General features: G+C 47.1%; 1 protein-coding gene across 12 annotated transcripts in view; it reads left to right on the plus strand.

Annotated features, from left to right (window-relative positions):
• Positions 1 to 14,671, plus strand: part of PACS2 (phosphofurin acidic cluster sorting protein 2) — an 83,472-nt gene that overhangs the window by 54,363 nt on the left and 14,438 nt on the right. For 8 of the 12 annotated variants that reach the window (XM_055724540.1, XM_055724542.1, XM_055724541.1 and 5 more), the window contains 4 exons: positions 2,328 to 2,438; positions 4,503 to 4,611; positions 6,557 to 6,589; positions 11,839 to 11,881. In XM_055724540.1, the coding sequence (XP_055580515.1) occupies positions 2,328 to 2,438; positions 4,503 to 4,611; positions 6,557 to 6,589; positions 11,839 to 11,881 (296 nt within the window). The remainder of the gene's footprint in view (positions 1 to 2,327; positions 2,439 to 4,502; positions 4,612 to 6,556; positions 6,590 to 11,838; positions 11,882 to 14,671) is intronic. The other 4 variants (XM_055724548.1, XM_055724552.1, XM_055724546.1 and 1 more) reach the window with 1 other exon arrangement.

Consider the following 14,671-nt stretch of genomic DNA (forward strand, 5'->3'; position numbering starts at 1 on the left):
TTAGGGGGGGTAAAAACAAAAAGAAATATTTCTGCAGGGTTAAATGCGCTTTGAATGAGAGCCTGTGTGACTGAGGACTTTGGTCCTCACATGCTGATTGTCTCTCAGCCTCAGAAGAGTTTTCTGTCCTGCAGTCTTTAATTGTCTGAAAATATTCTCTCTTTGAAAGTGCAACACAAGATTGAGCTAGTGTGGTTTTGGGTTGTTTTTTTAATCTTAAAACTTTCTTTTGTAATTAAAAATAAAAAGAAAGAACAAAGCACTTTGATAATGGACCTGGTTCAGAACTGTGAATGCTTTTCAAATGTACTTTAAATATAGAAACTTCTCTAACAGGGCCTTTCCCATAGAAGGCTGCAGTATTTCCTGATCAGATCAAGTGCTTATTTCTGGCCAGCTTTCTGGCAGTTCATTAAAGTGACCAAGGAGCAATCTCTCTTTTCTGACAATTGAAAAAGCACCCAAGACAAAATAGTGACCATGCCGTAAACGTCTTAAAGGAAAAAGACTTTCTGCTGTTAGCAGCACCTTTGAAATGGGAATGGTGGAGTTTTTTCAAAAGTGCTTTACCTTGTTAGTCCACAACTGCACGCTGCAGTGACAGAAGAGTCAGCCTACAGTGGTCTGTTAACGATGAGGAATGCTTAGTGTCTGTAAGCACCTGTACTGGGAGGTTCGGTCCTGCTTCGTGCCTCTAATTCTATGGCTGAAAGACTCCTCTGATGGCCAAACCAGTGTATTAAACAACCGAAAAGGGGTAAATAACATAGAAAATAAGGTTGGGGGTTATTTTGGCTGTTTGGGGTTTTTTAGCATTTTATTTAGCTCCCATGGATAGAGCTTCTTGGGAGTGCTCGTATTTAGCACTTGTTTCCAACTACGTATACCGTGTGTGATATGTTTGCCCAGAATGTGGGAAAGCTTCTCCAGTGCACGGTGCAGAGCTGTTCCGCGTGCACTGTTGAAAACTCCACTGCAAAAGAAATGATGGGTTTGAAAGTAGCCATGATCAGGAGGGTCCAGGAGGAACTTAGGCTCCAGTCTCTAATGGCGATGAGGGGAGCTCAGAGAGACCTTCTGCTTGAACCTTTCCTGGAAATCTGGAAACCAGCACTGGTTTGGAGGACTGAGAAAAGACACTGGGAGGTTTTCCACCATGAGCTTTACTGGAGGATAGTGAGTATAGTTAAGCAACTGAGGTCTTTTTGGAAGGAATTGTCACATTACCAGTTACCAGCTGATGCAATCTCTGGAAGTGTGGCTTGATGTGAGAATTTGGTATGCAGGAAGGATGAAAAGAAGATGATTAGGAGGAACTCTGGGACTACTTCATGGCTGACGGTAAATGTTACAGGACTCCTGCAGAGTATGGCTGAAATATGGTGGCTGGAAAGTGCAATCCTGGCATACCTTTTCTCCTGTGTAGAAAAACTGGAGAGGTAGTTGCAAGAGCAGATTGTCTGGTTGGGGACACATGTGGCCTAAAATGAAGGTAGCAAATTTTTGCCACCTCCCAGGGCAGAGTTTGTCACTTAAATGCTCTTCTGTTCAGTCTAAGTATGAAGTCAAGTCTCCATCCAGGGCTGCAAGCTGGAGGCAGGAGACACAAACTTTCTGCAAAGAGGTCTGTCCCTGCTCACAGAGCAGCCATAAGGCATAGCTAGAGCAAGCAGGGACCTGACGCATATGCCAACATTCAGTGGGGACGGTAATCCTTGGACTCTGCCTTCTGTCTTTAGTTACAGCCTATTTATTGAACTTGTTGTAGCCCTTCTCCACCGGTTAAACAAGCCTGCCTGGGTTGTTTTCCCTGGCTGGGGACAATTGCCTCTTCTTACTATTGCGAAGCAGCTGTGGTGTGTGACTGGTGTTTGGAGGAGGGGGCCCGACTCCTCTTGGCAGAGGTGACCTGGCCGTGGTGTGCGCGCTGCAGCCTGTGGGCAGGAAAGGCTGCTGGGGACGCAGTTTGCAAAACTGAGAGGCTGAAGTGGGGAGCCATAGGGCCTCTGTGTCTTCCAAATAATTTCTTTCCTCAGCAGTTTCCCAGTCCTGTTTTCTTTGGCTTTTTAAAATTTAAGTTGGCTGGGGAAAGGGGGAGGTGTCACTGAAAGATAGCAGTGGTGTTGAAGTAGTCTCTCTGCTGGGAAGTCTTTTTGCGTGCTCTTGTAGAGGTAAGATGGACTAAATTACTTGGGTTTAATTGAAGAAATTTATTTGTGGGATGTCTAGTGTAGTTTTGATTTTGGAATTTAATTTCTCACCGATAAAAAACACACTTGTGTTCAGTGCTGGGAAGAACTACTCTCATGTTTTCCTTTCTTTCTTAGGCTCTCATCCAGTGGCCAAGTATCTGGGGTCTGTAGATTATAGATACAACAACTTCTTCCAAGATCTAGCCTGGAGAGATCTGTTCAACAAACTTGAAGCACAGACCACTGGTAAGACCATGTGTCTGTCTGGCCTGTGTGGGATGAAAGGCTTGAATGAGTAATTTTAGCAAAGGTCAAGTAAATACAAGAGGAAGCAGACAAATGTTTTTTTTTCCTCTTTTCTCCTTGCTCCACCGCATTCCCTTTTCAGATGCTGACCTTTGTATGTCCTCCACATGGTGGTTTGCAAACAGTTGTTGGCTCCCAGAGGTGCTAGCTGCCTCAGAGTCACGCTGTTTTTACCTAGCTCTCAGCTCTGTTCTTTGATGTGGAGGTCTCGCTACCAAGTTCAGTATATTGCTTTCTTTGGCCCTTCAGAATCTGTCCAGCCTCAAAGATGTGGAAAACTGGAAATGAACTTCTGTCAGTTACGCGTGAGAATGACCTTGACGTTTCTCAAGTCTGCTGGCAGGATCTTTCTTATTTAAAAAGAGTTTTGTTCTTCACCAGTGTTGTAACAAATGGGAGCTGCCCTAGGTCAGATCAACAAGTTCCTACTCTGATCTGAGCCTGTTCTAGGTCAGGATAAAGCCTTACCGTGTGTTAAAGTACTAATTTGCTTAAAATATTAATGCTTACCACTTTTCCATCCGTTCCTTCAAGAACGGAAAGAAACAGGAGAAAGGAGGATTTGCATTTGACGTTTAGGGCTACGTGGAAGCTTGAGACTTGACCAAGAAGGGATTCTTTCGTGGCAGCGTATCTCGTACAGAAATTTCACTAGAAGGGAGAAGTTTTGGTGGTTTCAGAGCACTGTGTGCATGGGGAGGTTGCAGTGTGGTTCTCCTGTTGGAATTGCAGAGTGCCTGAGGTCTGCCAGGATGCTCGTGGAAGCCCTCTAGCCATGAGAGGAGGAGAGAGACACCTCTTCACAGGTGATTTTTCAGAGCCTTTTCCAGCAGGTGAGGACTTGGCTGGACAAGACCCTGGGCAGCCTGTTCCGAAGGTGAAGTTAGCCCTACTGGGAGCAGGAGGCTGCACTGGAGATCTCCTAGTGTGCCACCCAGCCTACGTTTTTCCTTGATTCTAAGCCCGTGGAAGAACAGGTGTCTGAAACTGGTTTCTTTTAATTCTTTCCTGCTCTTGAAAATGCAGACAAATGTCAATACAGACCTGATTTTTTTGTGGCTGGGTTGGGAATACTTCATTAACTATCGAAATCCAGCTCAAGAGCCGTATCTGTTCTTTAGTTGGCTGTACGCTGCAGCCCTTGTTTTCTTATAGCATGCAGGCAAATAAATGCAGCCTCATTTTTGTGCAGTCCAGATCTTGTAGAATTCTCCATTTTCATCTGCAGTGAGAACTGCACAGAAAACCCGTGATGGCATAAGAAGATCTGGCAAAGAATCATAGCTCTTCACAGTTCACTGTTCTGATTCAAAGAGTCTCGGTTAAAATGCTGTTAAGGTATGGAAGAGCCTGGTGAAGGTCACTTGTGGTCCCTTGATGTCACAGTTGAGGCTCTTTGCTTGAAACCAAAGAAAAATGGAAGGCATTTAGGAAATGTCTTCCTGTCAACTTGAATCAAACACAGTCTCACAGATCTGAAGCATACTTGGCACTACACACGTGATCGTTGCGTTCTCCCAACCCTTGCGTGGCTCTGTCTTTTCCGTTAACTCAGCACAGCCATGAGTTTTTTAGCACATCAGATAACCCAAATGCCAGTGAGAGCAGAGCAGCTCGCCAAGACCCTGGGAGAGGTGGCTAGGCACTTTCATCAGCAGATATGTACAGTCAAGGTACAAAAACGTCTGAAGCTGACTCTGGACAGGTACACATTTTCAAAGAAAAGCAATTTACTGACTCTATTATGGTTATTTTATATTCGTTAACGCTGCGTACAGATGTCTGTGTATCTAGCGTGCCTTCCTAATGTTTTTACCTTGGTGCTCTTGCAGGATGTTTGCTTTTGGTCAGGCAGCTGAACTGTGCTCAGAGCTTCCTTTGGAAGGTGCAGTTCAGATGGAGCTGGCTGGGTACCATCAGCTGCTTGGCTGAGCAAATGGAGGACAGTGCTGGTGATGGTTTGAGAAGTCACTTACATTGTTTTCTCTCTTTGTTCTACTGCAGTTCCAGAAACGCCTGATGTTGTCTCCCGGATAACACAGTATATAGCAGGGGCAAACTGTGCACACCAGTTGCCCATTGCTGAAGCGATGCTGACGTACAAGCAGAAAAGGTATGTCACTAATGTAATATTGACTTTCCAGAGCAAACATCAGGTTGAAAGGAAAGTGCTTTTCTCATCTTGTGTGCCAGCAGCCTTAAAATCACTCCAAGCTGCAACCACCTTGGGAGCCTTACGGTAGCCTGTGCCCAGTGATGTGTCCCACGTAGGTAACACTGAATCTACAGCAGTGCGGTTACTTTTAAGTGCACTATTTCTTTGAAGGTATGAGAGGTCTGGGGAAGTGGGGACTAGGCAGGATGGGGGATGGACAGACGATAGCTGCTTAGATTCCAGAGATCTCTTACCAGAGACCTTTCCCTTGCCACAGAGACCCCTTAGGTGTGTAAGACCAGATTGTGGTATTCTTCCCAAAAATATCTTTCATGAGACCTGGCCTTTTTACATCAGTGTGGAGGGATCTGAAACCCATTATTTTTGGAGTGTAAATAGCAGAGCTTCTCTCAGGAGAGACAAAATTCTTGTTGATTGGCAGTTGCAGGCTACCTGGACTCCTATTGGGGTGGGCTGACATTCACCAGGTTTTATTGCAACTTGTCCTAAGGGATAAGCGGCCTGTAGGAGGGAGGATTGGCGTCTGAAAACAAGGTTCAGAAGTATGTAGAGCCTCATGTGGCTGTGGTCCGCGAAGAGCAACAACTGTCACTGAGGGGTAGAAGATGCATTGTTGCTGAGGCACAGAGGAAACTAATAGACTCCAGCTCACATCTGAGTAATTTCTGAGAGCAGGACGAACACTAAGCTCATGATTTTTCTCAGTTAGGGGCTAGCAATCTCCTATGAGGCATGGATGATGTTAGTTGTTAATTACTAGCCTTCGCATGTTATATCTGATCTTTCATTTTTGGACTTTTTTGGACATTTTCTCTGATCGGTGCCTCCTTGGCATAAGAACTGGGAGGGATTAAAGATGTAGGTGGAGTCACTTTTTTTTTCCTCTCTTTTTGGAAATGCTCATTGTATGTTGCTTTTCCATTCCTGTGTCTGCTCTACGTTATTTTGCAGAAATGATTCAGTAAAATTTAGCCTGTTCTTCATGCTCTCCTAGGAAAAGTATTTCCAGATTGGCTAGTCCCTTAAAAAGAGTGGATACTCTTCATGTATTTGTGAACTTCTGTAATGTTAACCTGATAAAGGTGAAGTCTGGAGAACCACAGAGTACTCGAAGCTCTTACTTTGGATCTTATAACGTGTTTGTGTGAAGACTCACCTTAGATACCAGTAGGGAGTTCAGGCACCCCTAGTGCAGTGTGAACCCCTTCTGATGGCTGCCTTGTTCTTTCTCTGCACCCTTTCAGTTGCTGGGTTCTGCATTGGTCTCCACTGCCTTCTCCATTCCGTTACAGGTTCTTTTTTGTCATTAACACACATTAAATCATTTTCTAATGTGCCCAGAAAGATCAATTTGATACTCTGTTGAAAAACATCTGAAATGTATTTCAGTAACACATGCACTTAGCCCTCCCAGCAGTGTGCATGACTGCTGTACCAAGCTGGTCTGATCCATTTGGATTTTAGACTCTTTGGACTTGGTGGTGCCATGCCTGAAGCTGTTAATAGGTTTAAACCAGTCTCAAACCCTGCTGAAGGTTAGTTGGAAGAGAGTTTGCCGAGACTGTCATACTCATGGAGTAGCCTGCAGTCTTTTAGTATCTCTGTTGTGTCCGCTTTAAAATAGCTTCTACTTTCAGCTAAGTACCCCCGCCAGCAAACTGGAGAGTGAGTGAGAGGACAAGCTCTCCCATGGACTGATGGCCAGTTATCTCCGTGGCTTTCTTTAGAAATGCAATTCTCTGTCATTGGCAGCAACTTAGGGGAGGGTATTGTGAAAAACAACACAGAAATGTGTCTCCATTAGCGGTATCTAAATGAATGCATCACTTTGTTGTAAGTATAATAACATATTTATCTTTCTCTTTGGTTGCTTTCTGAAAAGGAAAAAGAGCTTTCATTTTGATTTTACCATAAGGTATCGGTTCCTTTTAGGTTCCCTCTCCCGTCTCCCATCTCTTTCCCCATGAACTGGTCTTTTGTGCCTTGTTTAACAGTTCTTGCAGGTCTGGGATGCACAGTTTGTGCTTTAAGTTAATTTCTGCTCGCTGCTTTGAAATTATGGCATCTGCTGATAGAACACATTGTTGAAAATGACTGCTCTGCCTTTGGACCACACATACAGCTTCCCAGGATGTAGATTGAATGGGAGTTAAGGGGTTATTGAGAGAGAAGCTTTGAGCAGTAAAACACGGAGGAGGAAGGGGTGTTTTTTTCCCTTCTTCCTAGTCATCAGAGGATATAGCATAGCTCTAAAAGAATCAGGACTGACCAAAGGCTTTTCAGTTCCTGTCTGTTGGAGCTGGAGTGCTGTAAGTGGCACTCAGTGGCTCAGGTTGGGGTTCAGCTGTGCAGTGCCTGAGTGCAGACCAGCAAATCTTCTCTCTGTAATATGAAAACTGAGGACTGGTCTCTTACTGGCAGGCTATCCCAAATGCATGGGACTTCACGGAGCTTAAGAAAGAGAAGGCAGATATATGCTAGCAGTGGAGTTAGGCTCTCTGAGCTGCCTCCAAGACCCCCTTGCTCTGCAGGTTCCCCCGCTACAAATCATTTGATTATTGGACGTTGTTTATTTTGCCCTCAGTTCATGAAGGTGCTGCAGCTCCCTGTCCCTTGAGAGCAGAGGTGAACGTCTTCGCCAAGGCCAGCTTTCAAGGCAGTGATCCATGTAGAAACAGCAGTGCTGCCTACAATTTCATTGCAATTCAAAGCTCCCAGTAACCTAGCATTTGCTCTGTTAAACAAGCCGTAGCGGTCCAAGGAAAGCCAAGCCAGTCTTTAGGACGTAGCTGTATGTGGTGAGCTGCTTTATAACTTTATTGCCAGCTATCCCTATCTTGACTTACCTCCGCTCTCCTTCCTGTAGCCTTGTTCTGTTTGTCATGGCAAAAGGTTGGCGCATGTATTGCCTGTGATGGACTGCAATGGTGCGAAAGCTTGATCCCATTCTTTTGGAACATCTGCTGACCTTACCTGACATCAAGGGGGCTGGCTTTGAGGAAGGGGTTCAGGAAGGAAATGAATTGCCATTTCAGCTCCTCTGCGTTACACTGGGTGACTGACTTTGTGAGCACTGGGAGAGTTACTGGTTGCTGAATTGTCAAGAAACACTGCAGTCCAGTCAACACCTGGGGAGCTAAGACCGTGGTGGCAGAGGTGGGCCTCTCACTAGGAGGGGTGTTTCATTGATGCTGATACCTCTCTGCATTGCTTTCTTGAATGAAATCCTGCGGTATTTGAGATCTGAGACTTGACAGACGCCTGTTCCCAGCGTAGCTGGATTGCTCATCAGTTCTGTGAACCTGGGCTGGTGTCACCCACTGTAATTCAGCGTCCAGCACAGCTCATGTCATACGGCTTCTGGATAGCCCTTGCACGAACCTAGGGAGCAGCTTGGCTTTTGGAAATGAACGCATTGCTCACTTGTCAGGGTGAGGGCTGGGTCATTTCCTACCTAGTTTCACATTTGCTAAAAGCTCTTCACTCGTGTTGTAGAGCACTTCCCCAACTCTTGCTCCCTGGAGCACAGGCGCCTTGGGTTGGAGGGTTCCTGAGCAATAGGAGCTGGGGGTAGCACTGTTTTCTGCCTGCTGCATGTCTCTGAGGCTCTGCAGGACAGCAGCTAGGCAGAGTCCAGGTCACTTCTCTCAGTTCTGCTTCTAAAACACACCCTGCAGCGGTTGCTGAACATGAAGATGGCTAGTGAGGATGAACCCGGTCCCTCCTGTGGCTCAGCCGTGCCCATGTCATTTGGCTGGTTGCTACATGAACCTCCCTGGACAGCTGGTGGAAACAATAACAGGAGTTTATTTGTGCCCCTTGCCTGGCAGAACAGTGCACCAGAGGAGAGTCAAGGCTCAAGAAGTGTTGGACGTCCTGTTGAACATGCCCAGCCTGCTGTAGGAACATGAAGGGTGCTGGATGGGAGTTTCCTGGAGAAGCAAAGAGGCGTCTCATCTGATGTGTTGTGGGGATTTGGAGTTGCTTTGTCCCTTTGTTTGATTTGACCGAGGGAGACTTGGTGGAACAGGGACAGCGTTAGCCAGCAGGATGCTGCACTTGCCCAGTGGGAAGGGCAGATGCTTCATACCCAAGACAAACCTTGGAGAGCTGTTGGTAGCCCTGGCCTGAAATGGCTTAGAGGCCTGCTAGTTCTTCAGTGATAAAGTCCCCTCTCTCCTGCTGCCCCTCTGCAGGACTTGCCTGGATTAAAGGTAGTACCTGAGACCCTGCTGCTAGGAAATCACAGGTGTTTGGCTTCATTTGCAACTGGTTTGGGTTGCTTAAATTTTAAAGGAAGTCTTACTGAAAGGCTAGTAACTGGCATAACTGCTCTCGGTGATTATTCAGTCCCTCTTACTGTAATGTCAGAGCGCTTTGCAGCGTAGTTTGTACTTTGGCCCAGAGGTGAGAGAGGTTATTATTTGTCCTGGTGAGATGCCTGCTTCTCCTTTGTAAGAGTCCTAAACCATAGAAATCTGGCTCTTTGTCTTTTGTTCAATCTGAATTGATTTCTTGGGGTAGGGAGGGAGCCTGCAAGTCCATTTCTGGACAGTTTGCCTTTGAAGAACTGATTGCAGATGGATGGATTTTGCCCAAGCAAAAAATAGTAATTAGACAACTCCCTACGCCAGTTTAATATTTTCTTTCTAGCCTCTCTGCATAGGTCTGGTTTTCGGTTTCCACCGGATTTTATTATTTTTTTTCCTCCCCAGAATTACAGAGGTGAAGTATCAATAACAGTGTTAAAAATTACAAACCAGGGTCAGCTCTGGCTTTAAACTGTAACTGAGATACCAGGGCCTTCCGGAAGCCCTATGGATAAAACCAGTGCCCTGGGCATGGCGGGGGGGAAAAACCTCTGCAGCCTGGGAATCTGTGCAGCCTAGGCAGTACAGGGGAGCTGCCGTTCCAGGGACAGGGGATATTTTAGTTGCAGGGTTGCGGTAGGAGGAATGGGAGGGAGACCGTTAGGAAGGTGAAAGGATTCTGGATTCATATTTTGGGATCCTGAAGGACAAGAATTGGGGAAGATCATGAAAGAGGAGAACAAGCACAGTTATCTCATCTTTCCTTTCATCCACGTGAAGAGCAGCTGTTTTGATAAGCTGCATTTTAAGAGGCACATGTGCAAGATCTGAGTTCCCAAGAGGATGTGTGACAGGACTAGACTGACTGAGCTGAAATCCAGCTGGATTGCTTCAGGAACAGTCTGTGCATCATTGTCAGCTGTGATAAATGGTGACTGAAGCAAATGATTTGTGTCAGAATTGCCCCTGTGCTCCCCTCAGTGGGAGTCTGAGCTCCTAGGAGGAAAAAGAATGAGTTTTCTGCTGGAGCTGGGCATGGTTTGTTTTCTGACAGCTCAGAGCCAAGCCGTCCAGTAGCTGAAAGATGACTAGGCGACTGTTGTGCTTCCCTCACTTGGTCGGTGGGACTCGCTTTTGCCTGCTTGCTCAGCTCGTGGAGCTGAAGAAATGAGAAGAAAGCTGAGCCTCTGTTCTGTGCTTCTTCCAACAGCTCTGTGGATTTCTTGTCTCCCTTCGCAAAACTGGAGCTGGGAATGTCATGTTTGTAGGAGGTTTATTTGCTGGGGGGCCTGCAGCCATGTTTGGAGGGATGTGACCTTTTCTGGCTTCCAACACAGCATCAGGGATTCTGTTATTTTGTCATGTGCTTCGGGGGAAGAACGAAGGTGCAGTGCCTGGGGTTGTGAGGTAGGAAGGGAGCAAAGCCCCTGGGTTTGCCTTAGGGATGAGTAAGCAGAGCCAAGCCAAAGTGAGAAGCGATTTGCAAAAACACACTCTGCTTTGGACCAAGAGGGAGCTCTGGCTGAGGTGTGTTTTCTGCGGTTCTATGCCATTCTTTTCATAGGGCTCAGAGGAAACTGTCCAGCCTGTGCTAGTCACACAGGGGATAACAACCTTTGTGCATTTGCGTTTCTGACCTGTGCTGGAAACAGCACAGAAATACCTGCTGCCTGAAGTATTTGTGCTGCGCCCGGCAGTGTTCTGGATGAAGGCGATGCTTGGTGGTTTTTCTCTGAACATTGTAGTGCTTCAAGCACTGAGGGATGCACAAGAAGGGAAACGTGAGATATCGCGATGTTTGTCTGCTTCCTACCTGTTGCCTGTGCTTGGCCACTGAGAAATGTGTTGTGTCTTGCCCATGAAGTCACTTCCACTGCTGAGCTGTAATTCTTCCGAACACGTGGATGTGCTCCTGCAGTCATCTCCTCACCCTGTGGATCCACCTTCATTTTTGTTGCCCTTGAAGGGAGCAGGGGCTTTGCAGGCCCTCCTAGCCTGCCTTTCTCCTTGCTCAGGTCTTCACTCTCTTGTCTTTGCTGAGTTTCTCCCTAATTCCTGCTAAGTTCTACTGTAGCCTTCACTGCTGGCCCTTCTCTACCTTCTGGCTTATGAATCCTGCGCAGGGCCAGAGCAGGGAGGGGCTGCTGCCTTCCTGCTTTCAAAATGTGTGTAGCATTGTCTCCAGCTATTTCTAGGACATGGTGTGTGTTTTTTCGGTTTGGTTTAGCTGTTTGCTGTTCCACCAGTCTTGATCTACCTGGTGTGCTCTGGTGCCCAACCTCTCTAGCGTCCCTGTCTAAGGACTGCAAGCTCCCAGTGGCAAGGAACATGTATCTGTGTGCGTGCGTGTGTGTGTACGTACTTGGTAGTGCTGTACAAATAACCTCGTGTCACGGCTTGTAACCCCGTGGCAGGCTAACTGCTTTAGCGATGCTGGGATTTGCAAGGTATGGCACATGACTCCAAAGGTGGGACGCGTGAAGGCCATGCGTGCAGAGCGCTTCAGGTACTAGTAAGTAACGCACAGTTCTCCGTGTTGTTGTGGCACAGATCCATTTCCTTGCAGTAGGAGGTTGTGTGTCTGTAATGACTGCCATGCCATTAAAGCATGTTTCTCTGTCAAGCGCGAGGGAGGGAGGAAGAGACCTTTCCCCCGAGAGATGTGCAGCAAGCTGCGTGCTCTTCCCCACCCGTGCAGATTCCTAGCGTGCTGGCAAGGGGCCTTGAGAGGAGCCATTGGACTGGCGCTTGCATACTGTCCATCCCTGCTGCATGCTTGAATGCGACATATGAAGTGAGTATTGTGCCCCGTGTGGAAGCAAGCTGTTAACAACTCTTTTCTCTTTGCCTTTAGCCCTGATGAAGAATCTTCGCAGAAGTTCATTCCCTTTGTCGGGGTGAGTGTTCTTAGCTACACTGTCTCCAGCCAGCTAGAATATGGCCACAAGTGTTCACCCAAACTTATGTGGTTCTGGGGTGGAGCAGGAGCACTGGGTACTCTAAGGAAGAGTGCAGCATGAGCATCTGATGGTTGGATGCCACTGCCTGGTACACAAGCAAACCTCTAAGATCCCTCAACAAACTACAGGCTGTATTTTACTTTCAAAACATCTGGCTTGGGGCAGCTCTCTGCTGTGTGCTGCCAGCACTGAAGCAGGCTCCACCGTAGCCTTGCTTTTGCCCTGTTCATTCTGGACAGAGAAGAGCATGATGGTGAAGTGCTCTGACGATCCACAGCCTGTCTTTGCTGCAGACCAAAGCACCTAGTTGGTGGAGAATTGCTGCTAGGCCACATGTGGAGGAAGGTGGTGTGTTCCTAGAAATCTGATTTCAGGGTTGCTGTGCCCAGCATTGCCCTGGGTGATTGATTTGGTCAGATTTGCTATTCCAGTGTCAGTCCTTTGCGTGGTGTCATGAACGATACCAGTTGTCTTGATATCCCATCTACTGCTGGGAAGTGGAGAGTACATCCCACCAGGGAGATCATTTATACCACTGTTAAGTTTGAGTGTGAGGCAGTAGCTATTTAATGCGTTTTATCATGTGAATATACTTGGGATAGTAGTCCCTAGATTTTCCTCCTTTCCTTATCTTTAAATGTTCCCAGCTGTGGTGGTCAAGTGCAGAGCATCTAGACAGGGGTGTGTTTGTGCTTCTCTGTATTTTGCGCACTGTGTACTTTCCCTTTTCTAGCTTCCTTCCCCATATTTGATCATGCTCTTCAATTCATTGAGGTCTAAATACAAAGTCATTGACCTGTGGCCAAAAGGATATCCCCTGACTGCTCTTCAGCTACTGGATGTCCTCTTCATAGTTTTTGATTCTCTCTTGTAGCTTCTCTTTCTTGCGTGTTGGCTGTCTTGTTCTGCCTTCTCTGTGTTAAGCTGACTTGTGTGTGTTCCCATTTGTATCTCTGTCAGTGCGTCAGGGCTAAGCTGAAATCGCAAGGCATTTAAAGAGCTTAGTCTCTCTTGCCCTCAGGCTGACCCTGCTTTCACTCTGGTCTTTTCGGAACGAGAGTGTCTCTCTGCAGTGTTCCTGAGACAGCAGTCTGCTTGAAGGAAGTTTGTTGAAGGAAAGATGTCTTCTGCAAAAGTGGAGAGACCCATCTTCCTGATTTTTTTTTTTTTTTTTTTTTCCCCCCTCACTGATGAGCTTTGCTGTGATCTTGTCCCTTCCATGAACTGCGATTTGCTGGTGAAGAACTGTTATGAAACAGCTGTTTCACCTTTCCTGATAACATGAACAGCCCAGAAGGGTTTGGAAGCTCCTGGTCTTGTCTTGCTAATATCTGCTAGGCTCTGCAAAGCTTTTCTCTGGGGCTGATTTAGTTCAGTGTCATGTGCGAGCAAATGGGGCTCAGAGTGTTCGTCCAGTTGCTCTAAAACTATTGTTGTCCTGACACGATCAATGCTTTTCCAGTCTGGATTTGATTGTCTGAAAGTAGGAAGAGCAAACAGCTCTGTTCTGTGCACAACGCTGCCAAGCCCCCAAAAAATCTTGCCTTGAAAGTGCAGGCTGACTTCCTATGTCAGCTGGTGGTGAGGGTCAAATCAGTGCTGGTTCTGAAGTGTCTCTGACACAGTAATTCCACGAGAGGGACATCTGAAGAGACTCTGAAAGACCAGTTGTAGGTGTCTCACAAAATCTGAGATAGCACATGAACACTGAAGCTCTTTAGCTGCAGCCTGCTTGGAGCTGTTAGCCAAGGAAGAGAGGGAGCCAGCAGCGTTTGGGTGTGACTCCTGATGCTGGCTGGATTCTGTTGGCTTTCAGGGTGCAAAAACCGATGCCCTGCAGTTGGGCTATGCAGTCTCTGACCCAGAAGTGTGCAGGGCAGTGCCGTCGTGCTCAGCCAGGCTCTGAAGTGTTGAGAGCAGAGCCACAAGGGGCCACTTGGGCGTGAAAGCTAGGGTCATCGGGTGGTGAGGCTCCTGGCTGTGCGCTTGCATTGTGCTGACAGCCAGTTGCCAGGAGAGTTAACAAGATGCGCCTCCTTCCTGAAGGGAAAGGAGACTGGCTGCTGCAGTGTTCTGGATGGAGGCGTTATTGGGACTGCAGCACTCTCGAGCACCTCGCTGAGTAGAGGGAAGAGTAAGTATTTAACCTTGTTTTCCTCACGTGTGTCTGAACTCGAGTATCTCCAGTTAGCCAGCAAGGAGGGAAAGGCCAGAAGGTATTTCGTCTGGCTTGCAGATCAAGGTGGCTGAGGGCAGTTTTCTGTGTTGCTTGTTCTTCCCCTAACTCTTCTGCCTCGCCTCCTCTTGCTCACAGTGCTTGCAGTCTGTGAAACATCTTCTTGGTGCTTAACTTGTACAGCACAAATGGCTGCCGGACTCCAGAGCCAGATTCATTGCTCTTTGGATGGAGACTGGGCAAACTGAGCTGCAGCCGCCTTCTCCCAGGCCGGTGCCCCCTCAGGGAGCCTCTGCACACACTGCTGAGTTCACGATGGCTTTTCCAAGACCGGAGCTAACAGAGAATCCACCAGAGAGCCTGGCAGCTCTCTTAAGTGTTGGCTGTACACCCCCACACACCTCCAAACGGTGCAGAGGTTTTTTGCTTCTAATGATTAGTTCTTTTTCTTGATCCCATAGCACAGCCATGTGCTCCCTAGAGATGTGGTTTAGACGTGGTCATGTCTGAACTGAACAGTCTTCTGTTTTCAAATTAAATAGACTGTGTGA

This window comes from Falco cherrug, chromosome 12, assembly GCF_023634085.1.
Source record: "Falco cherrug isolate bFalChe1 chromosome 12, bFalChe1.pri, whole genome shotgun sequence".
NCBI lineage: Eukaryota > Metazoa > Chordata > Aves > Falconiformes > Falconidae > Falco > Falco cherrug.